This window comes from Thermobia domestica, chromosome 3, assembly GCF_964235325.1.
Source record: "Thermobia domestica chromosome 3, izTheDome1.hap1.1, whole genome shotgun sequence".
NCBI lineage: Eukaryota > Metazoa > Arthropoda > Insecta > Zygentoma > Lepismatidae > Thermobia > Thermobia domestica.
Window position 1 is genome coordinate 351,642,033 of NC_137456.1, and position 25,972 is coordinate 351,668,004.

The following is a 25,972-nucleotide window of genomic DNA, read 5'->3' on the forward strand; positions in this document are numbered from 1 at the left end:
AATAATAATAATAAAGCCAACAGAAAAGTGGAAAAACATGCCTGTTATGTGTAGATGTCTTAAATGCACGGACACCTCGCATAAATATAGTTTGAACTGTTTATTACGTCACATAAAGTGTATTTTTAACAATCACAAGTGCCCAATGGTAGAACTTCCTTTGTCTTTCTGCGATGTGCTCTTGTAAGTCAAAGGTTTTCTGCAGGAATTCTACAAAAATTTTCTGCAGAAGAAACACTTGTGATTCTTCAAAATACGCTTTACACGACATAAACAGTTCAAACTATATTTATGCAAGTAATCCGTCCATTTAAGACATTTACATTAGCAGGCATGTTGTTGAACTTTTCTGTTGGCTTTTTTTTTTTTTTTTTCTCCTCCTCTGGCAATTTTTCTGCACAGGCGCGGCAAAATTTCTGCGATCTTATCGCAGATCACGCCATGTTCTGCTATGGGGCATAACTTCTGCAGAATTCCTGCAGAAAATTTTTGACTTACAAAAGCTCATCGCAGAAAGAGAAAGAAAGGTCTGCCATCGGGGTGGTTGATATTTAAATGGAATAACCGTTGCGCTAAAATAATTATGCTAAATTAGAATCTTAACAATTGGTGACGACAACCGGGATTTTATTTACTTTGTTTAATGATTGTTCGGTTTAAATAATTGCACCGAACCTGACCATAACAACAATAATGAACTTTCGGTGACATTTTATTGTTTAGCTCGGAACAGAAATCCACGTTTAGCGAGTATTTGTTGACTAAAGATGATGTCTTGTTATGAGTTACTGTGCAAAATTTCGTATGTAACAACACTAGTATATAAGTAATTCCTTAGACTTGGATCTTACGTGGGACAGTTCAAATAAACAGATTTAACTTAAGTAATTGTTCAGGTCCATTCTTAGTTTATATACCGTATATCCTCGATTTAGTGAATTGCTTGGTAATTTTTCCTCCTTAACCCTTTATTGCACGAATTAATTTTGGTCGTGTTGAAATTATTTTTCTTCTTTCTTTCTTTATGCATTACGTAAATAAATGTAAATAATATCCAATAAGGTGATTTTTTTATGTTTGGGATATCAAGTTGCAGGATAGATGTCATGGTTGTATTACACTAGTGAAAACAGAGTTTAGTGTCAATATCAGCAGAAACCATGTGATATGGAAGATTGTGAAACAATGATTTTTATTTTTTAATGTTAAGAGAACGAAAAAAGGTTTTGTGAAAAAGTTTACAAGTAACGAACGTGCACGTTTTGTGCTTTCTGACGCTCTCTGACACACACTGTCCGACCTATGGTACTAGAAGAAAATTGTGTGGTAGAAACTTTATCTCCATTGGTGCCACATGGCATCGTCGTTCGCTATTTGCTAATATACACATGTTAAGAATATCATTATTATTGTAATTGATTCATTATGATGCCAGTTGGTATCAGAATGCATTTTAGGGTTAAATAGAGGTTTGATATATAAGAAGTGCGCATCATAGAGTTTCTCAGAAATATAAGATTTTTAATATTTTATCACAGTTTGTGTTTTTAAAACAATAAATCTGGTTGATTTTGATTTGCACTTTCATAAAATTAACATAGAAGATATCTTGCATGAAACAGGTTGTCAGAGACAAACCACTAAATCTCAATTTACTGTTTTTAAAGATAAAAGATATATACACTGTCATGGATCATTACTACTTCCTATTTATGAATGATGTTTCTTTTACATTTTCCTTGCGTTAAATGTGTCAAATTATAATAGTAATCACTAATATAGTTTTCCTCAAATTGCGGATTCAGACGTCGGAACATGAAATGAGGTTATACTTAAGAACACGAGGAATGGGTTTTTAATATTTAACTTCCACATTCCTTGAGGACAGATATTTAAAAGACTAATCTGAATTTTTCTTCTCCCAACAGGTAATTAGGAATTGTACAGGTTTCGGTTTCTTCTTACATACTTCATTATTTGAACACCTGAACATTTAGAACTGTGAATCTTTTCTGTAACTTGCGAATGAGAATTAATGTGAAGGACTGTACAGAATTGAGTTATAAATTCCAACTACCAAGCTTATAAACACAGATTATTATTTTTAGATGCACCTAAGTAAATAACAGCTCGTCATGCAGGGAACATAAGAGCAAGTTTTGAAAATATATCTAGTTTATGTACAGGGCATCAAAGCAGTTCCCGTATTCCTAGATTTGAATATCACAAAATAATATGATTTTAGGTGTGATATTGGTAACATTGCTTTCAAAGCACTGTCTGGTATCCAAGCATTTAAGTTGTGAAATCATGGCTAGTGTGAGGGATGCAGTTACTTAACGTTTGTCCAGCGAAAAGTTATAGCCCAGATGAACAAAAGCACGTGCCTGTAAGCGAACTTCTTTCCACAACCATCTTTACTATTGGCTCATTGATGTTTTACGTCGTGCGACTTCCGTGAAGTCCGCTAAAAAAATAGTTTGTATAAAATATGAAACTAATAGTAATAGGTGTGTCGAGATGTATAATGTATTCGTAAAAGTAAAGTTACCGTTATTTGATATAACACATCTACTGTTGAATAGAAATACTTCAATTAACTTAATATAATTTTGTCTATGGCGCATGCGCAGAAATACTACAAGTCAAAGTTGCCACTTCGTTTCTTTCAAACTAAATTTGGATCAGGTCTGAGGAAGGTGGAAAATATATGATGATTTGAAGTGTGGCTAGTATGACTTTGAAATGCCATATAATATAAATATTCCCACTGCAGCTTGTAGTGTGTGTGCAAAGAGATCACTGTGATTCATTCTTTTGTTTCTAATTTATGACTCACTCTTCCGAACGGGTAAGAGTGAAAACTCTCAAGTTGACAGAAACACACAATGTTTATCCGTGTTGATCACCATTATGTTCCAAGTTACCGTTATAAAATAAATAAAAAAACCGGAGATTACCAAGATGAAATAACTGGTTCAATTGGTACCAACATTTAAAACAGTGTGATTGTTAGGGATATTGCCTCTTAACACAGTATAAGGTTGAAATGTGTCTGTGATAAACTCTGGTGAAATGCTGACATATTTTCTTAGTTTCAGACCAAAAGCATCACAGTTGATGAAGAATTTATTAACCCTGCTGCTCTGTTCGGGTCTATTTGACCCGAAATGCATTCTGATTTCTCATAAAATTTGATAATTTTCGTGTTGGATCAAGTTTGTAACTGTGTTTTATTCAATCCAAACTATATTTTCTGAAAATCACACTTTTAATATTAACAGTTTTCGAAATTTTCCTATATAACTAATGTACTGTTAGGATCAATATGACCCGAGGAAGTTCTTTCTGTGCTGTGTAAGGGAATTTTCAACTAGTGTCTTATATTTCTCGCAAAACATGTGTTTCTACTTTCGTGATGTGTGGGGAAAACTGGATGGAAGTTCTTCCTAAGCTATAGCTGATGAAAACGTTACTGTTGATGAACAGTTATTAGGATTTAGAGGGCATTGCCCTTTCAAGCAATATATACCCAGTAAACCGGCCAAATATGGTATTAAAATCTGGACTGTATATGATAGCAAAATATCTTATGTACTCAAGCAACATGTATATACATGTAAAGAACCTGGTGCACAGCCTGAAATGAACCAAGGTATGCGTGTTGTAAGTTATCTTGTTTCCGAACTAAGGGGCCATAATGTTACTTGTGATAATTCTCATCTCGTTCACTTTAGGACAATATCTTGGAAAGAAAATAACTATCCTGGGGACTATAAGGAAAAACAAATCTGTACTTCCAAAGATTTTGTCAAACAAAGAAGTGCATTCACCGTCGTTTTATTGTGCAAACAATACAACCGTTGTAAATTATATCCCTAAGAAAATTAAAAACGTTGTGGTCATGAGTACTCTTCACACAGAAGAAGAAATCAGCAGCCGAGTTGACAAGAAACCCAACATAATATTGGATTGTAATTCAACTAAAGAGCTGTAGACGCTTTATATCAACGTGTAAACACATACACATGTAAACGCAAAACCAACAGATGGCCCACGGTATTCTTGTGTAATATGATCGATGTATCAGCTTACAATGGATTTATTTTATGGAGTTCAATCCATCCAAGCTGACAACTAGGAAAGCTCTTCAAAAGAAGATTGTATTTGGGAGAACTTGAAAAATTTCTCATTTTACCTGAGATCTTGACAATATCTGCTGAAAAATGTCTCGAAGGATTGTAATCAGAGCACAAGGAAGTGGTGAATCAGAAGCTACAGTGGTAACACCCGATACAAGTTTCTATCAAGCGTTCAAGGTGCAAATACTGTCCATCATCTAAGGACAACAAGAGAAAATTGGCGTGCTTTATTTGCAAGAAACATATCTGTAAATCTCATGCTGCTTATCACTATCCGCGCCGTAAATAAAGAGTGATGTGATTGCGTCTAACCCTTACCAAATTGTTTTATGCACTCTTGCAGTAGTAACGCTTACCAAATTTACCAACAAGTATTATGCGTGTCCAGTGTGTTATATTTTCTTTACTAGTTACCAAGCAATGCAGTGACATGTGGGTTTTACGAATATGAACAGTTGCATAATAATAAAATTCTTACTACCATAAGTCATCTTGTTTTAGGTGAAAATAAATCATGTTCCAAGTTAAAATACAGTAAACCATTAGCAAATGTCCAATATTTGTATCTAATTCAAAATTTCCTACATTTTGGTTTCATCAAGAGTATTTACATATGATGATGATGAAGTTTTCTGCCTGAAGACAGGTCTTGAGCCGAATGTCCTGTGCAAGGTGAACCCACGGCGGTTTGCTATTGCCTTCCATGGGATGATGATGACATTCTATGGACGTTACCTACAGTTGAGAGTGGGATCCGAACCACTTGTGTCCCCACCGGGAATCAAAGCCGGGACCCCTTGATTATAGGACAACGAGTGTAACCACTCATCCACCGGGGAAAGTTGTACATGTAATGCATTTTAAAATATTTAAAGACAATTAAAATACTTTCCTAGCACTAGAGTGTTAAATAAACTAGTCATTGTTTCAAAACCTGGCCCGTTTCCAATACAATTTAATTATGGGTCATATTGACCCGAACAGTATATGTGTATAGTAGATGGGAACAGAGTAGCAGGGTTAAAGCCGAATTGGACGAGTTAGTCAAATTCTACGGATAAGAATTTAAAATAAATATGTAACTGGTGACTGAGTAACCAAGCCATATGCGACAGATTGTTTATACAGCGCATTCAGAAAAGTTATTTCTGAGAAGCTGAGTAAGATAAAGCACATTATGCAAGAACACAAATTGTTAGACTTGGAAGGATTAATTGAAAGTGGGGAGAGACTAATAGTGTGAAAAACTGAGTGGGTCTACTTTCAAATCGATATTTCTAATTAATGTTAGCTTGAGTTACACAAGTACTACAGTGAAAGGGAGAAAAATAAAATCCAGTCAACGATGGTCTCTTTCCGGGTTTCAGCCGGAGTTTACGGTTGCGGACCAACTAATTACTCACCAATGCCCGTTTTGTGAAGACAAAAGTACTATTTACGAAAATTCCATAGCCACTGGTCTACACATGATTTTTCACTGAGATTTCATTAGTAGTGAATGTGGTATTCAAAATAATTGTATATTGATTTTTGTTTTCCTTAACTTTTACCTCCTAAATGCTAATAACAAATGATTTGTTGTTGCAGGATGAGGACGTGAAGAGACCTCACGGGATTGCTCTATATGATTATCCAGCCTCACATCCGGATGATTTACCTTTCCAGGTAAGAATGTTCTTTTCACGAATACAGATACAATAGTTTTTTTTTTTTTTTTTTTTATTTGGAAATATTAAAACGAACGGAAAGGTAGGTCGCCCCTCTCTGCCGCCCGTAGATTTATATAGCTTATGAAATGACTTAAAAAGTAGTTATAAGATATATTAAAACTTATGGAGAATTAGGTTGGTTAAGTTTGACTTGACAATAGATATGAATACGCCTCGCAATAAGTGTTGCCGAACTCAGTTTCGCACAATAATAGTTCGTAACTAATATTTCTAAAGTAATTTAGTGAGGATAACCTTCTTAGACAAAAAGTTCTAAAGTGGCTAGTGCACGCGCGTCTGATGTACGGGGTTTCGGGTTCGACTCCTAGTGAGAGAGCATTGAATGCAATTGATGTTAGGACATTGTGGATTTCGAACGATTGTGCATTACAAATAAGTAGCCTGTCTTCTTGTTACAATATTCATATACTTTGTTCGTTGTTGAACTCCTGGAAAATTTCATTATACTCACTTTTGTTCTCACTTAGGATACATTTATGATTTTTGTTGTCAAGTAGGATTGTTTCATAACGGAACGTTTGGAGAAAGACCTCGAGAATCGAAGTTTCACCACGTGAATAATAATAATAATAAATTTTCAATACAGGCATAATGACAGAAATCACCTGGAGTAACTCCTATGGCTTAACAACTATTCTTAGTGCTTTGGATTGATCTCCTGTTCACTTCCAAAAGGTGAAAATAGACAGTGATAGCTTCATCGTGCTGTATTGTTTTATTGTAGCTCCGGGCTGCCATTCACCGAGAATCAGACATTGCTGAATCGGTTCGTTTTTCGCCATGACAGTGCCAGTGTTCATGTGGTCCGATCAAATTAGTAGCTCCTTTGCGGAGTTTGAGTGACAACTTAGTAGCCGTCATATAATCTTGACTTAGATCCAAATGTTTTTCATTTTTGTGACCTTAACCGTAAACTTTTCGTAGATAATGCAGAAGTGAAACGGGAAAAAACACTGGCTTCACAACTTATAGATTTGTACACAGCAGGTATCGGGGGAGTGTATACATCAGTGAGACGTCAGCATTTGAGGCTGGGCGTTTATTTTTAATAGTCTGTTACCTATAACAACACTCGAGGAGCCTATTTCTTAAAATTACTAGTCTAATACTTCACAAGCTACGAGCTACAAGTCTGAATTTTACAAGTTCTTATAATTTCTGTTCGTCAAAAGTTTTACAAGAACTTGAGCAGAACAGTTTTCACTAATTACGTACCAAATCTGCAAGTTAGTTGACAAATATATAGAAAACCAAGTACTATATGAAGTGCTGTCCGTTTGGCAATTTTCTGAAGTGCTGGTTACTTTAATCGAAAATAATGGCAACAGAACTGAAATATAATATTTTGATAGTAATTTGACACAGAAAGGTAAAGTAAATATACAAAAATATTGCAGCTGTGCTTGGCTTATGAACTCGTTGAAATACATAGATTATTCAAGTATGTTCGGGACATATATTAGCCTAATATAAGTAAACATACGTTAATAAGTATTAATACTATTATCTGACACACGTTATATACGGTAACTCTAAATTTTTAAATTCTAAATTTATCATAGTATGCAAATAAACAATATACATAATATTGTAACCAATCTTCTTAGATTTAATTCTAATTACTTCGCCATATTGAACGAGCATTAAAATCACATGGATGGGCGTGATGACAAAAGGCCAAACACAAATGAAATGTTCAAAAATAAAAAAAAGATATTAAGTTGTTCGAACGCTTCATTTGCTATGCATATTTTAATTTTTCCTTAGATTCAACTGTTTTTCTATTTTCATTATGCACAGTCGCTTGGTTACAATTTTCACTCGTTTTCAGACTGTTTTTCTTAATTATTTAAACAGAACAGCACCGAGTTACTTATACTTACGAAGTTACACAAACGTGATACAAGTCTCCTAACTTCGGTGGATATTTATTAGTAAATTGGAAGCTAATTGGACCAGAGTAGAGTTTGATATGAGTCACTGATATAAGAAGTCAAGTAGTCTTGTAATATTAATCCACAGACCTGTAGATAGTATTTTACTCCTGTTGGTTCGAGAAACACACACACATATATATATTTACACTAGTAACAAAAGTGTATGAACGAGTATTACCAGTGTAAGCTTTGAGTAATAGGCCCATGGGAAGTGTATTAATACTGATTTTGTATACATTAGTACATGTATACATTAATACTCATTTTATATTTATTATTATTATATGTAACTCAATCTAATGCATAATACCAAGGTGAAAATCAAAGAAATAAATAGTACATGGATGTGTCGAAGATCCCAGTATAGAGGGAGGTTACGTGGGGAAAATGGAAGTTTTTATGTAGGCGTAAGTACTTTTTTTTTTTTTTTTTAAATTAATTTCACTAGTCATGTATAGCTTACTAACTTTTCTTGATATTTAAATTAACCATATTCTAACAAATACCACTAAAGTTAATTTCTGTGTGTTTCAGGCCAATAACATAATCTTCCTGTTGCGTGAGATTAACTCTGATTGGCTCTACGGAGAAACTGGAGGACGCCAAGGAATGTTTCCGAGTAACTTTGTAAAGGTCGTAGTTCCTTTGTCAGAGACTAAAGAAGTAACAGCAGCGCCTGCTGTAGATCATAATGTAGTCACTGCCGTGTATACGTTTGCTCCAGAAACGTGGGATGATCTGGGCTTTCAGGTAAAATATTTCTCAAGAAGTTTGATGTATATTTACCCTGTTCATCTGGTTTGTTGAAGGTAATGATATTGAAAACCGGAAGTTGTATAAATCAACCATTTTCGGATTTAACGTTGATGAATATAGAGCCTAAACTGTAACACATACCGAGAAGTAATTTTCTGCAATCTATTAGGCATTCCAAAAATAAATTTCGTCTTCGTTCACAACTTTCTACTAAAACTGAAAGTGATAGAAATAAAGTAAAACTTGTGATTTCAGTGTTGATCAGCAGGGAGCAAAGATACGACAGAGCGAGAAGCAGGTTTGTGAAATCGATTTATGGTTCTAAGAATAGGTACTGTCTTTCTTATGTTTCTATTCAAACTGGATGACAGAATTAAACTACTTCCGGTTTTTAACGTTGATCAGTATATCAAGTAGTTTTCTACAATCAAATAAGCGTCTTCAGAATATATTCCATCACCATTCTAATCTCTCTACTAAAAACACTTCTTCCACTTTCAGTATTCACAAAATATCACTCCATACAAACCTAACTCTTTGTGACGCTCCTGCTTATTTCTTAAAATGTTTCCGTAAATGTAGAATTATTTAGCTGGAGGTACACTTTGGAGGACTCATATTCAATTGGCCAGTATGATGTAGGAGCAGTAGAGGTGAGGGAATGATGTAACAAGTGTGTGCTACCAGTGTACGCTTCATAGATACACGAACAGTAGATCTGAAAAGCCATTCAGTTTGCTATCAATGTTCCTCTTTGCCTGTTAACAGTGTATTTTATGAACGTCAGGCTGTCTGAATGCTTTCTTTCCTCTCAGTGAGATTTACTAATAATAGGAGTTGCAAAACTGTGACATGATACAATATTTAGTTGGAAATGACAGAGCAGTGATTGTCACTGTCGATCGCGAACTACTAGTAGCTCGCGGGGACATTTTCGGTAGATCGCGTTAACGCTTCCGTTGGCTGACCTTGGTCAATTGATTTCATATTTACTAGGAATGTAAGTTTATAGGTAATAAACAAATGTAAGATTTTTTTAAAAAAATACAAGTTGGTGATTCTTTTGGTTGATAGCTCACAGTAGGATTTAAAAATGGTACAGTAGCTCACAAGCTTCACAAGTTTGGCGGCTACTGGCTTAGATGATTCTTCCAGGTCCGACCCGAACACGACGACATCCAATTTTGTGTTGGATTTACAATGGATCACTAGATTATACAGCGGGATGCAAAAGAGATGTACATTTTTTTTTTTTTTTTTTTTTTTTTTTTAATATTACTTTTCAGATAATCTCTTGGGGTTTCGTCAGAAATAGGGTATTTTCGAGGAAAGCACACACTATTAACATGACTAATTTCATAAGAGAAGCGTACTGTCAAAAGTGTAGAAACTAGACTGCAGAACCCTCCGAGATTGTACTTAATTGTAATTCCTATATCATTCTGCTTGTGACCTCTTAAAGTTACTGTTTTTCATAATGAAGAGTTCATTATATAATGCACAACTACTAATAAGGAAAAAAAAAAAACTCTTGTAACTCTGTACCTACTTTTGCACCTCCTGTATTGTTTACGTGATATTTTCAATATCCATTATAATTCAAACAAAACACCCATAACAGAAAAATTAATATATACTAGATATAATTTAAATTGGATAAAACCAGTAGGAATGCGCACGAGACAAGATTTGGGGTGTCTCGACTCGAAAACTATATTTTTTCTATTGGAAGAGCTGTGTCTCGACTCGAATTTTGTCAGGAAAATTCCGTCTCGTCTCATGCGTACCAATGAAAACCAGACACTTACTAATCTGTGTTAAGTTTTCGTATTAGACCAAAGCCTCATCATGGAAGTGTTTGGTTTGGTCAGATTTTTTTATTATTCTAAATGTAAACTCGCCTTTATTCCTTGTGAGATCTTCGGATTATTATTATTATTATTATTATTATTATTATTATTATTTTGTGGAATCTTGTAGGCCGCGGTGGCTCAATGGTAGAGCGTTTTTTCTTGGATTCTCCAGTTTCCTCTCACTTTCTTCATTCCACCCACCATGTCATTCATTTCTCATCATCACAGTTTCCTTTAGCCTAATCGGTTTAACCGTGGGACGTAAAACTTTAGAAGTTTCATTTCATTTCATTTTCTGAAATCTTCTGCACTATTCCTCCCAGCTTCACTTCCTTTTCTTATATAATCAGCTTCGACAGTGGTTTTCGTGGAAAATTCAAAAGAAACGGGATATATATCTGTAATATAATTGAATATCAGTTGTGTGGGTGTTAACCAGTGATCTTAAACAGAATTCTTATGCGATCATCGTGTTTCCTTTAAATAGACCCAGGGAAATAACTTTTTGAGAATGAGTGTGTGGACGGGTGAAAGTTGAAGTACTGTAAGTCAGTTTGTAATAGATAAATATATATTTTAAAATAAATAAATAAATAAATAAAAAATAAATAAATCAGTCTGTTTACAAAAGATGTGAAGTAAGTCAGAGCTTTATTGTCAAAGATGGTTGATTTCAACAGATGATTGTGGAAGTTCTAGTGATAAAGGAAACAGCCGTTTTGTTTATCAGAAAAGTGGTGTTAGTCGGACAAGAAACTATGACTTACACTGCTTTAACTTTCAATCATGCATACAAGGAAGAACTGGAATGGGGATACACAATAACCAAAAAATCTTCGCAGGACTCCGAGGTGAGTTCCTCATTTGTGTGGTAATATATCCTATAGCATCTGTTAGTAAATAATTCAAAGCTAGAATATGCAGTGATAGATAATGTGTAGCTTACCTAGTGTATTTTAAATTTATGGCCCTACCCTTAAGTTGGCAGTACATTGTAGAGGCGAAACAGGCCTATTTCTGTCACATTTCTAACATAGCTAAGTTAGGGCTGCAAAAACAATACAATGGGCAAAGCACGTTCTTCTATGCTCTACGTATTAACATTATAATATGAAAATGATATACAGAGAATTTTAACAAGACCGTAGTATTTTGCAAAGAAAATAAGAAGAGAAACAGATCTCCCCAAATAGTTTTGGTATATCAGTATCGGAATTTAAAAGAAAATATGTTTAAGAATAAATAAGTCATATTGATGGTAGAAAGCCCGCTATGATAGTATACTTTATCCAGATTAGCAGTTGAAGTGAGTTCTATCATTCCGCAGCACATGCATTTACCTATTTTTCTCTCTTACGCGATAAGTTTCGTAAAAATTATCCGATTGTGGTTAAGCTTGCCGTGTGTTTTCATGACACTCTTCACCATCAGAATAAGAAAGAAAAAAAAACCTAGTCCTAAGTTACAGGCTCGTGGATATACATAAATTTCATAAAATAATTTTCTACTTTAAATTGCCTAAAAATAATAATAATCTATATATTAATAGTAATAATAATCTTTATTTCAATGCCGCGAACAGCTTGTTAGCAAAATGCAGCACATTGTGTGGTATCAGAGTACATTATAATACAATAGTAATTATAATTATAATAAAAGAAATCGGTAAAAAGACGAAAACTAATGTAAAACAAAGTAGACAAAAGCCAGTTAAGCAGAAATAATTCTTTGTCAACATTGTAAAAAATATCAAGCTCTGTTTCTGTCTAAAACAAGCAAAGAAAACAGCTAAGAACAAGTCTTATAAATTAAATGTTAGCTTAGTGTTGCTAAAGTTACTGCTTCATCAGTCAGGTCTCATAAAATTTCAGTGGCTTAAGAAAGTATTACATTTATATACTAAAGAATCTGTCAATCTTCTTAAAATTTCGCATTTTCAGTAAACGGGAACTGAAATCGTCTATTCCTTATGCTATGATTTGGTAACTTTAAAATCTATTTCGTAAACAGTATTCACTGATATATAATATCTAGTATCTTTTGCGTGCATGCTTTGTCAAAATCTTTTCTTCTATTCGTAAGACTTTCTAAGCCCCCGTAGTCATTTCAAAATCCATAGCTATGTGAAAATAATAATAATAAAAGAAACTCTCTCTCAGAAAAAGTTCTTTGCTCTCTCTCTTTTCTTTTTATAAAGAAATAAAAAAAATATATATTTGTATTTATACCATGGCGTGTGGTTCCTTTCAGACTAAGATTCATTGGGACGTTTTGAGTTAATCTTGTAGAATAACATGGTACTACCAGTATTACAATTTTTGAGATATGTACAGAGGGATTCTGCTCTGAACTTCAAACATTTAACTATATTCTCTAACACAAATGAAGATTAGGGAATCGATAACTGGACTTGACAAATCAGAAAACTCTTTATATCAAGTATGACATGAACACAATAGTAACGTGGGTGTTTGTCCTTTTATTAAATCAAAAGATCCAATATATTTCATTCAGAAATTTTCTTGTGTGCCTTATATCTGGAGAACTACATAAAATGTAGCCAAACCAAACTATCATTTAACTCAGTATGATGTGCTTATTCCGTAGAAAATACGAAAACTCGATTTAGGGGCCGCTCAAAAATTTTGTGGCCCCTGATCCAAAAACTAATTCTTGACCAATATATATATATTTTTTTTTTTTATCATTTCTAAAACTCTTGTTTTAATTTTTCGTATATATTTCTGCAATAGTTCCAGAAATATAGATGAGAAATTAAAATGAAAAAACGAATTGATTATCATAAGAACTTTTGCGGGTTAGTATAGAGTTGAATTTTGATTTGTTCCATACGTTCCATTAATTACAAGTATCACTTTTCCCCTTGTTTGGAATAGAGTTTATTTTCAGATGGATGTTTTCTTTGTATTTTTTTTCTTTTTCCCTAATAAAACTACAGGCTTCAACTTCATAACAAGTAACGTAATGAAATAAACTTCTTGTTATAGGAAGGGGATAAGATTCGAGTGTTACGGCGAGTGAACCAGGATTGGTTGTACGGCGAATGTGGAGGAAGAAAAGGTCAATTTCCAGCTACTTTCGTGGATCACATTCCATCCAGTTTCGTGTCAGCTGTTTGACAACAATGAAGTATAGGTGCTGTGTCATAGTGGAAAAACCATGTTCTACAAACAAACTTTTTTAAGTTATTCTCTGTCAAATGTGCATAGTATAAAATGAAATTTAACGCCATGTATTAATGATATTATGTAGGCAATATACTTACTTCAATGTATTATGTAATCATGTAAATAATACTGATTTCTTTTCTGTAGGCATTTTGTCCTGTAGAAATATTCCAATGTAATGGATATTCCATTCTGATATTGTGCCTGTGTGCGATATTTTGTGAAATAGTGTTGTGTGGATATAGTAGTTTGGTCAGGAGAGTTGTTGGTGTTTTTGATAGTTTGCAAGCATGAGTTTTTGATTAGTACATGCAGATGTCATCAGAATTTGCAGCCGTCCCCTTAAAGAATTAATGTTGAAATTTATGTAGTAAACATAATATATTAAAATTACGTGAGTCGTTCAATATGTTTCCCTAAGCTGTAAAACATTTATTTTTTAAGATACACTTAAAACTATACATACATGTGAAGGTTGTTTCTTCCTCACCTCTCCACGTGATTCCCATTCAGATTCAGGCATTTGTCTCATCGTTATACCAATTTATCCAAACCCTTTGCAAAAAATTAGGTCTCTGGCTTTAGCACTCTCGTCACATTTCACTTCACTTATTCTGTTTCGAAAAGTTCACCTTGCAATGCAAACTGGCACCAGAAAAAGATGGAAGTAACTCGACGTTAAATTGAGGCTGTATGGAGGAGTGGGGCAGCCATTCCCACCCTAATTCTTCAATGTTGTCTTGTTTTCGCCCTGAGTAGGGGTGGGCGTTATCATCAAGAAGAAACAAGGTCACTTATATCGAGTTGTGTTTTCCTGAAGAAGAGTTCAGGTTCGGCATAAGCGACGTCGTCTCCCGTCAACTGGTGATGAAGAAGTCAAGCAAAATGTGAGGAGAATGCTAAAGCCAGAGCCCTGTTTTTTTTTCAAAGGGTTTGGACAAATTGTTGTAACGGTGAGAGAAATCTCTAAATCTCAATGGGAATCATGTGAAGAGGTAAGGAAGGAACAACCTTCACATGTATATATAGTTTCAAGTTTATCTTAAAAATTAAATATTTTACAGTTTAGGGAAACTTATAGTTTGAACGACCCGCGCACGTAACTTTCCAGTCAGAGAACATTGACAATAAATATTAACCTGCACTAACTTTGGTATACGTCTATAATTTATAATTGCCGAAATTATCACTGAGTGCTCCGATCTTCCTTAGCGGCATTTTTTTTCAAGCCATGAATATAACCTCTAATCTCATCTCATGGTATCGATCGTTATGGAATAAATATATAAATACAACCCATCGTTAAGAAATTAATTATCTCACCAGGGTTAGTAACTAAGGTTGCATTCCTAGACATACGAACTTTCACAGAACCACTCTGTTTTCGTGGAAATTAGTCAAAAACTATCCGTATTGTTGCAGATGTACTATACGGAGACAAAATTGAGACAATAAACTGTGCTAATATTCTATTTGCGAATAACGTGATTTATTACTGGATAGATTTATTACTATCAGATTTATAGATTTATTACTGAATTGATTTATTACTGAATTGATTTATCCACAAAACAGCACTCCACTGTCACATTCTATGCTCGGTATAATTGATTAAAACACCTCTATTAGGTTTCTTTACAATGCACTGTAGAAATTTCTATAGAGGTCTCATATAAAACTGACCTTATAATTACTAGATATTATAATTGACTAAAGCAATTTTTCTCGCTCTCTGGTTTGTGGTCCTGCAAAACAATGAATGTTTAAACTGTTATTCGGTAGTAAATAAAGGTTTAATAGATTTATACCAAGGTTTGTCAGAGTTAATATTTGTAATCATGCAGGAGTGTACTTTAAGCTGTCGTAATAGCGAAACTTAGCTCTGAGAGGTATTGACCTGTAAAATATGCGTCCAATAGCATCGTAAAGCCAGCCGTTTTGATAAGTTTAAACGAGATAGTTCTGAGAAATATGGTCACTAGCAATACTTTTGAAAGCTAAAGGGTCAGTAGAAGTGCCAAGACAAAACAGCCCTCAATTTTTACTGCTCGTTGATTTTTTTTAAAAAAGTAACCCACTAAATACAGCGGCATTTCTTTGAAAGAAAATCGGAAAGTTTCGAACGAAATACTGTACTCTAATGCTGCATATAATTCGTATATGTTAAGATTTCTATGCAAGTGTTACCCATCTGAAACTTCTAGTTCATTGGTTCATATGCTGTGATACAGAAGCCAAATATAGTATATCAGTTACAGTAAAAAAACACGGAATAGTGACTTTTTTATGATTTAGAAAATTGTCTCAATTTAGTCAATTTTTGTATATTGAAATCCCGGCTTCTTATCAATATTGAGCTTCAAAAAATCAGTGAAAATTCAAAGTTTGTACAGCAATTGAGGAGTTTGATGCAATAAGGGCGTAAGTCTGAAATGTGCAGTTGGTGAAAAACGATGTTGAAAATTTAAATAGTGTTTTTTTTTTTTTTCTTTCTTCTCACAAAATAATGTAATATGTAATATTGAATTGAAATGTTACCAGGAGACTAAACAAGCATGGCAAAAGCCACAAATGCGTTTGATGCAAAAAGGGCGTAAACTTCAAACTTCTCAATTATATTATTTACATCTCTAATTATTTCACATTAGCTTTGATATCTAAATAACTTGAACTGAAAAAGCAAATCACTAAATAAAGCAACGTTTATTTTAAAATAACTATGCGACAGTTTCGCCAACTAGCTGAACATAATTGCTTCATGAGACACTGTAAAAACAAGAGCGAGTTGCATCTAAATATAACAGATACACAGAAAATGGTTCTCAACGATCTTATTACAAGCATCCTTTGATCAGTCAATCAGCGTTGAGAACCATTTTCTGTGTATCTGTTATATTTAGATGCAACTCGCTCTTGTTTTTACAGTGTCTCATGAAGCAATTATATTCAGCTAGTTGGCGAAACTGTCGCATAGCTATTTTAAATAAACGTTTCGTTCAGTGATTTGCATCTCTGTCTGAAAATTCTCTGTAGGTAGTAGATTAAACATTAACTCTTATAGTATATAAGTTGGACATGACGCCATAAATGTAATTCAAAAATTAATGTACGTCGTAATTGTCGAAATCCAAAGTTCCAGTGAAAATTCAACTCAGAAACTAATAGTGTTTTCGTTACGAGCTTCCAAACTATTATCTATTCATTTATAGTATAACCACTTAAAGGATGATATCGTTTCTTGTTTACCCTGTTAGAATATTTCACACAAACTGACTGTCCAAATTATGCAGTTTCTGTGCTTTGTAACCAGAAGGACTCCAAAACTACAGTATATAGTAATTGTAGTAAGTTAAACTTATTTTCTTGTAAAACTATTTCCGAGTCCTTGGTTAATTAAAATGTTGATATATCACTTTTATGTTCATATTAGAATGATTTGGATCAATTGTGCTGTCTGAAGCATTTCCATTTTACGATGATCTACCGAGGATGATGTGATCACATAAGTAGTATCTGTGGTGCTTGTCGTATAAGGCTTGAGTTATGATTTCCTGAACGGATAATATTCTCACACGCTTTTAAATGCTGGTATTTATATACGTACTATAGTTTATCTGAGATATCGTTGCATGTCTAGCACGAGCGAAGCGTTTGGTTTGTTGATTGAAAACCTTATTCTTGAAAATGTTTTGTCTAACACTGTATGCCTCAACGGATAACATGAATTACGTTTAAATATTAAAATAAATTGAGTGTACTTTCTGCCAGTTATATGTTGTTAATGCTCTGAATTTGTTGAAGCAGATCTATTATTTTGTGGAGCCATTGTTTATTTATTGGCTACTAGGGACGAAGTATAAGCAGTTTGAACAGGATGTACAGTCATCAGCGAAAATTCATACCTATTCTGTGTGCATATTCTTAAGGCGTAACTAGGGACCCGATAACCTTATTTAAAGTAAAGTTTTGCTACATCAAGCAGAGCTACTCAAATTAAGTCCATTCGTTTCAAAGTTACTCTTTAAACTAGGATGAATATGGACTACTAACTGATAACTATAGTATCATGTTATGAATGCAATATCTGATTGACTATTTGTGTATGAGGACAAAAGTGCAATATCATAACGATGCAATATTTTTTGAAAGGGGATTCGTATTTGCAGCATGTGAAATATATTTTGATGGCTTTCGGTGCTTTCTTTTTACATGAGATAGCGTGTTCGCTTTTTGTACTAAAGGAATGAAAGATGTTTACTTGGAACTGTTTCGTGCAGTGATAATCCAGCTTTGAGTGTTTGATGTACAGAGTTGTGGAAAGTTTTGTGCAGAGTTGAGTTTTGTGTTGTTTGAAGTGACGAAATATTTGTCTCTATGTGAAGTTTACAGAAACAAATCAACTATATATACCTAAATTTTCTACTGTGCGAGATTAAAAATGAAATTGAAAATATTAAACAATGAGCTTTTGGTGTCAAATGTTTTTTTGAGTCTACAAAGGGACTGCTGTGATCAAAGGATGCTTGTAATACCTAAGAGATTGTATTCTGCTTGTTTTTGTATATACTGTTCTTGACTTTTCTGAACTGTATGCCATGACAAGAAAAGTGCTTACGAAGTAGTAGTATTTTGTCTTGGAGGTAGAAGAATGTTCACCGAATGAAATTTTACAATACAAATTTTAGAACTTAACAAAATAGTGATTAAACATAGTAACATTAGAGGTTCCTTATTGTTGAGTAATACGCCTGCATAAACAATATCTTCAAGACAGTAAATATTTGAATGTAGTGATTCTTATAGTAAATCCGTAATGTCTTATGTTATACGAAACACTGAAGCACTACTTACAAATGATTTGAAAACGTAATTACAATTTATACCGTACCATTCTTTTTTTCTTTCTTTTAGGAGAGGTGCCAGTATTCAGTATAATTATTATAAGAATTTCCGTACTTGTAATATGCCCTCCGATATACTTCCATCTGTAATTTCATTTACGATATTATTAATGCAGGCATTTGCAGAATGTAGAATATATACAATTTAAACAAAAATAGCTAGATAAACCTTTTTTTCTTTTGTAAAAAAAAAATGGTGCTTGTACTACGTATAGAAAAAATAGCACTAGGGACTACTAGGGTCTAATAATAAGTATGCTGTAGCCTATGTATTGGACATGATAAATCTGAAAGTAAACTTAACCAACTTTCGCTTTGAATAATGTTGATTCCCTGCGGGCAAGTATCATATTTTAAGAGCCTGACACTAAAATAATACAAAATTTACTTTTTTGCTTGTTTATTCATAAGTGAAAGGCGATAATGAAATGCAGCTTACCACAATCATAGATAATGTTATTATACAACACAAAATGTGAACCCCAAGAATTTTCAGAGTTGCCATCCATAGAAATTAGTGTTACCAGAATAACAATTCCCCCAAAATTTAAGACTAGAGGAACGAACTCACCATGATACGTAATCAAATGCAGTTGTTTTGGTATCGTGTGAACTGCTTTTTAAATAACATTATTATTTCACTTTGGTAACTGTATGTTAAAACTATTTTATTACAAACTAAATACAACTATTATTTAAAAAGTAGTTCACAGGTTTCCAAGACAACATGATACCTAATCAAATGCAGTGAAGTTCGTTCCTCTAGTCGCTGCCTTAACTTAGATTTTGAGGAATTGTTATTGTGGCAACACTGTAATATCTATTAATGGCAACACTGAAAATTCTTGAGGTACATATTTTCTGTTGTAGAATAACATTATCTATGATTGTGGTAAGTTGCATTTCATTATCTCCTTTTACTTATGAATAAACAAGCAAAAGCAAAATGGTAAATATTGGATTATTTTTAGGATGTCAGGCTCTTAAGTAGTTTTCTTACACAAACTAAACGTGTAAGAAATGAGTAAGTTGAGTAGTTTCGTCACTTTTGTTGTAAAAAGTGCACGGTTCCAGAACACATTTTCGGTTCCAAACAATACGTCTGCTAGGTAGAGAAAGCGTAGTCTGGTTGGTGTGTGTTTCACATTACTTTTATGTAAATACGCTTGCTTATCTTGGATCCTTTTGTTCTTCGGAAGTTTAAACAAAATGTACTATTCTCTGTTCCATTTGCATTAAGATAGTATTTGTAAATGAATGCAAAATATAACCGTTGAGAGTAGCTCGCGTCTTTGGAACCAACCGGATGGAATTGAGATAGGAAAACTTGGCGGAAAAACGTCATACTTGATCCATCCATTGAGACCTCCTTTACCACTAGTCACGGTTATACAGATTGAGAACAGTTGATTTACATTATAATATTTTGTAAGTACTAGAAATTGCATTGTAAAACTCATTCGTTAATGTTGTGAGAAAACAAGATATTGTGTAAAGTTTGGTAAATAGATGTTAATACGTGTAGTGCTTTCGTTTAAAAAAATGCAAATCTTCAGAACTTTTTTTAGCGAGTTTGTTTTTAGGTACTTAATAGAAGTGTTACTCATTTGAAAGTTCAGTTGCTAGTTGCACATTACTCAATAATAAATATAGTGAGTATTTTGGACTTCTGTAAAGAGTTTTTTTCCTAAAATTACAATCTTCATTGGTTCTTATTTAGATTAAGTAAATTGCTAAACCTAAAAATTATATGCGTAGCGTGTTTTTTGCTTTTTCTTTCGACTGCTTTGAGTTTCCAAACATGTATTTCAGAAGGTTGTTAATATAAAAGCCAGTTTATGATTTCGTGCCATTATTTAGTGCCCCAAAACCATTGCTTCCTGACTTTCTCTTTCTAAATATATTCTATAGAAAGACTTCTTCCCAACTGGAATATGTAACTTAGTGTAAAGAGAACATTTCGTATAGATGTTAATCTAATAAGACTTCATTGTTCTGTGACTTTTCATTATAACATTTTTCACAAGTGCTGTTTTTATGTGTAAATAAATGTTTTCGAAAATTGCTAGTATTTTTCTTTTTTTTTTAATTCCATTTTTTCTATCATCACAGTGCAAAACTAGTGAGACGTGTGAAAAAAAAAAAAAAAAAGTTTCCATCTTGCTTAAGAACAGTTATTCCAAACCGGTATGTCGCGCAGCCCCGTCTCGTGTTTGCTGGAAAATTTTAGAAATTAAAACTAAATTTTATGACTTACAGCAGGACTAAGTTTAATAACTAATTAAGAACATTAATTTAATAATAATTAACATCGAGACAGACTACACCAGTCAACACCTCCAGCGGTGACAATAATGGTCAGTGCTATATAGAGTCATTATAAAAACTAATTGGTTTCACGATATTCTTCTTCTACTACTACTACTTCTTATTATTATTATTATTATTATTATTGATAATAAAAATATCAAATAAGTGTGTCGCAATGTCCTGGATGTTCTGTAAAGTGTATATCTACATCTATATATATTATATATAAAATAGTGAAACCTATTAATTTCTGTAATGGCTCTATATATAACCCAGGAAATGAAAGGAAAAAATCCATGATTGTCGGGAAAAATTTGAGACAAGCTGAATTTTTGCCATTTGTTAGGACCCAACTAGAGGTGTAATTTCCCCAAGAGTCCTCACACCTCCCACTTATGCTTTCCCCTCCAACTCCCCTTTAATACTCAATTTGCAACGTTTTGGATTATCGCTCATATCTCAGTTACTATTGATCCGATCTTCAAACTCTTTTTGCAGTCTTTTTCCTTGAACCATGATCTATAAAGAACATTCTTAACAATTTTAGTTAGATGTAATACTTTAAGAGATATTTGTAGAAATATGTAAAATTTTACATTTATGAGTACTTTTTTCCGTTTTTTTATATTTTAACTTTTGTGTATTCGATAACTTGCAAAAACGATCAAATAAAAGTTGTAGATCGCTTCTGTAGCTTAAAACGGTGTATATATTAATATATTTAGAAGTACGGGAACGTGTAAAAGGGCACCTTAAGAAGCGAAGTACGTGCTCGCCAGTATCACACACACTGGTGCCGGACAGCCACTCCCTGCGAACTGTTTAGTCGACTTTAATATGTCAACGTGATAATAGTGTGTTTCGTATGGTTTGCATCGTAAGTAGTGCTGTTCTGTTATTTTGATTCCGTTTGTGATCATTAGGACAACCCATGGTTAATTAATATTTTTTACTGAGATAGAATTTGTGGTAAGAAATAATAGATTTTGGACATACCTTTTATTTAAATGTAGCTTTTATGTTAAAATCTCTTATTTATTCAATGATCAAAGGCTATTTAATTTAATCTTTTTAGTAAATCTGAGCTCTGGAAAACAGGCCAGTTCTCATGAGTTTATACGAAGGTCAAAATAGTATATATTTCACAAAAGTAAATGTACCAATTAATTTTTTACATCTAAACTAAACTTTGTCAATTAAATTAAGTCTTCTCATTATGAAATTTCTTTGTTAGTATGGAAACTTTGGAGTATTTTTATTTATCAAAAGTAATAGACAGAAAGTTTAATGTGTTTTAATTTATCGAGTCAAATATTAAGATTGGATTTCCAAGTATCTTCGTATTGTAAAAAGGGACTAGTTACTTCCGTGAAGTTTCGGCAGAACAAACAAGTATGTGAAGTGTAGTTTTCTCTATTATTGCCGTTCTCTAATATTTATAGTGTTAAAACTCTCAACCACCGTGTAGGGGACATCAAAGGAAGAAAAAAAGTTCTCAATGCCACTAGTTTCGGAGATATGTGCCACATCCGTACGAAAGTGAATTCCAGAGACCTGTATTTCAAAAACTATCCAACGTAGAGGATGCAGCTTAAAAACTCATACCTGCTCTATATAAAAATAAATAAATAAATAAAAAAAGAAAAGTTTAAAGGCTATGCATGAGCGATGTCCCAAGGGGACTGAAAAAACGCTTGTAAAATTCATTTTCGGTTTTTGAGTCCCTTTATAAATCCATTGAAGAGCTTTTGCGAACCGTTATAACGTTTACTGAACAACATATGGAGATTAGAGGAACAAGAAGAAAAAGAAAGCAGACAGATTTGGAAAAGTTCACTAAATAGCTTACAGAACACAATCCGTTCACTAAGTTATCTGGAGAACTTGTTTCTTTATCATCTGAATATGTGTCTGATGAGTCTGTCAACTGTGATGCATATGAAATAGGAGTTGCAGCGATGGAAAAAAAATGTTGTTTTTGGTTTTTGTTTGTTTGTTAGCGATTTACAGCTTCATAGAAGGAACATGGTGAAAACTCAAGGTAAACCAAAAAAGGCGAAAGTTCGGTTAAAGGAAGTGCCAGTCGATCCTCAACAGCTTTTCAACAGAATATTGTGTGTTTGTGACAATCGAAACAAATTAAAAGAATACCTATCATATGAGCTAGCATCTAGACCACCGTCTCTTTTTGATGATGTGTCACTCTGTAAAGGCACGAAATCCTCATTAGTGAAGATATTCCAAGGTGGTTTGCAAGAAGATATTGATGTAATTGATGCGACATTTGTTGTAGATGTAGGGTTTCTGATTTATTATGTGAGATGGCCGAGTGATTCCACATATGGAGAAATAGTTAAATAATATTGTGACACTAATATCTAATTATGGAGGAAATACTATTATAATTTTTGATAGATATTCGGAGCATTCGACCATTAAACACAAGGAACAAAACAGAAGAACTGCAAATAAAACTTCATGCAAAATAAACTTTGAGGATAACACAAAATGTTTAACAGCCAAAGAAAACTTTAGGAAATAGGGAAAACAAGAAAAGATGTTGCATCAGAACTGAAAAGTTGTATCAGTGTACACAGCAGAAGATACTGATGTTCAAATAGTGGAAGCTTCCATAGAAAAACTACATCTGTGTATCGAGATCGTTGTTGTAGACTCCGATACGAATTTATTGGTCCTTTTAATGACCCTTACTCCTGAGGAAGAATAAAAATTAATACGTATTTTTGTAAACAAATAGGTGGTAAGGATCGAACCAAAGTGCGTATTTTACAATGTTCAAATCTTAGTTGAACAAAACAAAGAAATTAGAAGTCTCTTATTTACCCATGCAGTAACTAGCTTGCTTTTATGGTTTAGGAAAGATATTTGGTCAAGGAATTAATTCGTGCGGGTGGACAAGAGATGGCGCAACGAACGGAGCGTCCCACAGTTCCGTGTATCCACACATGTGTTGCAAACCCCTGTCATCGCGTATCGTTCGTAGTATAGGGCAGTGGATTAAAGCGTCAACAACACCAATTTGTAGTTAAGTGAACATGGCGCAATTTGTGCCTGATAAAGTGTTTTTGCGGGGTGTCCTGCTGCATTACTTTAACATGCAGAAAAGTGCGACTGAAAGTCATCGTATTTTGGTGGAAGTGTATGGTGACCATGCTCTAGCTGAGCGAACGTGTCAGAAGTGGTTTGCACGGTTTAGAAGTGGTGATTTCGGCTTGGCAGACCAAGAGGGAGCTGGACAGCCAAAAAAATTTCAAGACGAAGAATTGACAGCATTGCTCGAGCAGAATTCGTGTCAAACGCAGGAACAACTTGCAGCAGCATTAGGCGTTGATCAAACAACAGTCTCCAAACGCTTGAAAGCCATGGGAATGATTCAAAAGATGTCACATTGGGTTCCACATGAATTGAAAGACAGAGACGTTGAAAGACGAAAAACCATTTGCGAATTGCTGCTTCAACGACAGAGCAGAAAGGGGTTTCTGCATCGAATTATTACGGGTGATGAGAAGTGGATCCATTACGAGAACCCTAAACGAAAAAAGGCCTGGGTGAAACCAGGTGAACCAGGTCCATCACAACCAAAACGAGATATTCACTGTGCAAAGGTTATGCTGTGCATATGGTGGGATATGAAAGGTGTGGTGTACTATGAGCTGCTGCAACCGGGTGAAACTATGAATGGAGAACGTTATCGACGACAATTAATGCGTTTGAAGCAAGCTCTGGCCAGAACACGACCAGAATGGGAGAACAGACATGATAAACTTATTGTTCAACATGATAACGCTCGCACACATGTCGCAAAACCGGTCAAAACCTATTTAGAAAATGTCGGATGGGAAGTTTTACCCCACCCGCCGTATTCACCAGACGTTGCTCCTTCGGACTACTACTTGTTCGATTGCATGAACAACGATTTGATTGGACAGCGGTTTACTTCTTCAGAAGATATCGAAACATGGGTCTCTCACTGGATCGCTTCCAAGGATGAGGACTTCTTTCGCCACGGAATCCGTACATTGCCTGACAGATGGGCGAAAGTGGTGGCTAGCGATGGACAATATTTTTCTTAAGGTATTTATGTATTTTGTGTTTGTACTACAGCTTCAATGTGTGCGTACCAACCGCACGAATTAATTCCTAGACCAAATAAAAAGCAGTAAAAATGTTGAAATTCTCGTCTGACGCTAAGAAGCAAGCTTTGATGTTTACCGAGAACAATATTTTCAAAGAATAATTGCTTAAAAGTGCAGAACGCTTTGTATGGACTGAACAGATAATCAAACTAGAATGATGCCCGATACTTCAAATTTACAACAAAGTCGAAGTTGAGATCGAATTTCGATTTGGCTAAACTACCTCCAACAACAGAAGCATGGAAACAGCAGTTACTAAGGATTTATTTGCAAGTACAGAGATGGTTGAGAGCCAATTTGTCAGCTACTTACTAGAGTCCGTAAGAGGAAATGGAGGAGGGAGGAAAGTACTTAAACCAGTTATCTCTTCAAAGCCTTTTGTACCAGATGATTTGTTGTATGTTGCGTCATGTTCTTGCAAAACTGACTGTGAGAATTATTGTGTATCATCAGCATAGGCGCCGAGACGAAGAAAACATTGGGTGCTCAACTACTGTAGACAGGAACAAGGGATGTAGGGTTTGTTGGTTGAAAACCAACTGATTTTAATCAGTAGTGGATTTAAACATCTTCCATCGTAAGACCCCCCCCTTCCGTTTTGCTTAAGTTTTCATTTTTTTTTCTTTTCTCTATTTACGTTCCGCGTTTCTACGCACCAATAATTAACTACTGACATTGACAGCGCTCGACACAATGCAGTTACAGCTCTCTCCGCTGATCTGGTGGTTAGTGCGTATGACTGGTGCACAGAGTCCCGGATTCACGGTGAGAGAGCATTGAACTATAGTGGGTCGGATTTTATCTTAAATTGTAGGTCCACGTCTCATATAGCTTCGCTGTTCAAAATATACCCTAAATGATAATCAACTCAACGATATAGTTCCAATGATTCACAAACGACAATGGATAAGAATTCATTAGTATAACCAATAAACTGTTTAGCCTTCTATTGCTCAATAGGTTCAATTAATTGCTCCAAATGCAATAAAACCTCTCAA

At 34.2% G+C, this 25,972-nt stretch overlaps 1 protein-coding gene across 3 annotated transcripts in view; it reads left to right on the forward strand.

Annotated features, from left to right (window-relative positions):
• l(3)05822 (SH3 domain-containing lethal (3) 05822) overlaps window positions 1-20,573 on the forward strand; it is a 136,792-nt gene extending 116,219 nt beyond the window's left edge. For all 3 annotated transcript variants that reach the window (XM_081752956.1, XM_081752954.1, XM_081752955.1), the window contains exons 5-7: window positions 5,730-5,807; window positions 8,344-8,559; window positions 13,427-20,573. In XM_081752956.1, the coding sequence (XP_081609082.1) occupies window positions 5,730-5,807; window positions 8,344-8,559; window positions 13,427-13,558 (426 nt within the window). In that variant the 3' untranslated portion in view covers window positions 13,559-20,573. The remainder of the gene's footprint in view (window positions 1-5,729; window positions 5,808-8,343; window positions 8,560-13,426) is intronic.
• Window positions 20,574-25,972: the final 5,399 nt, after the last annotated feature.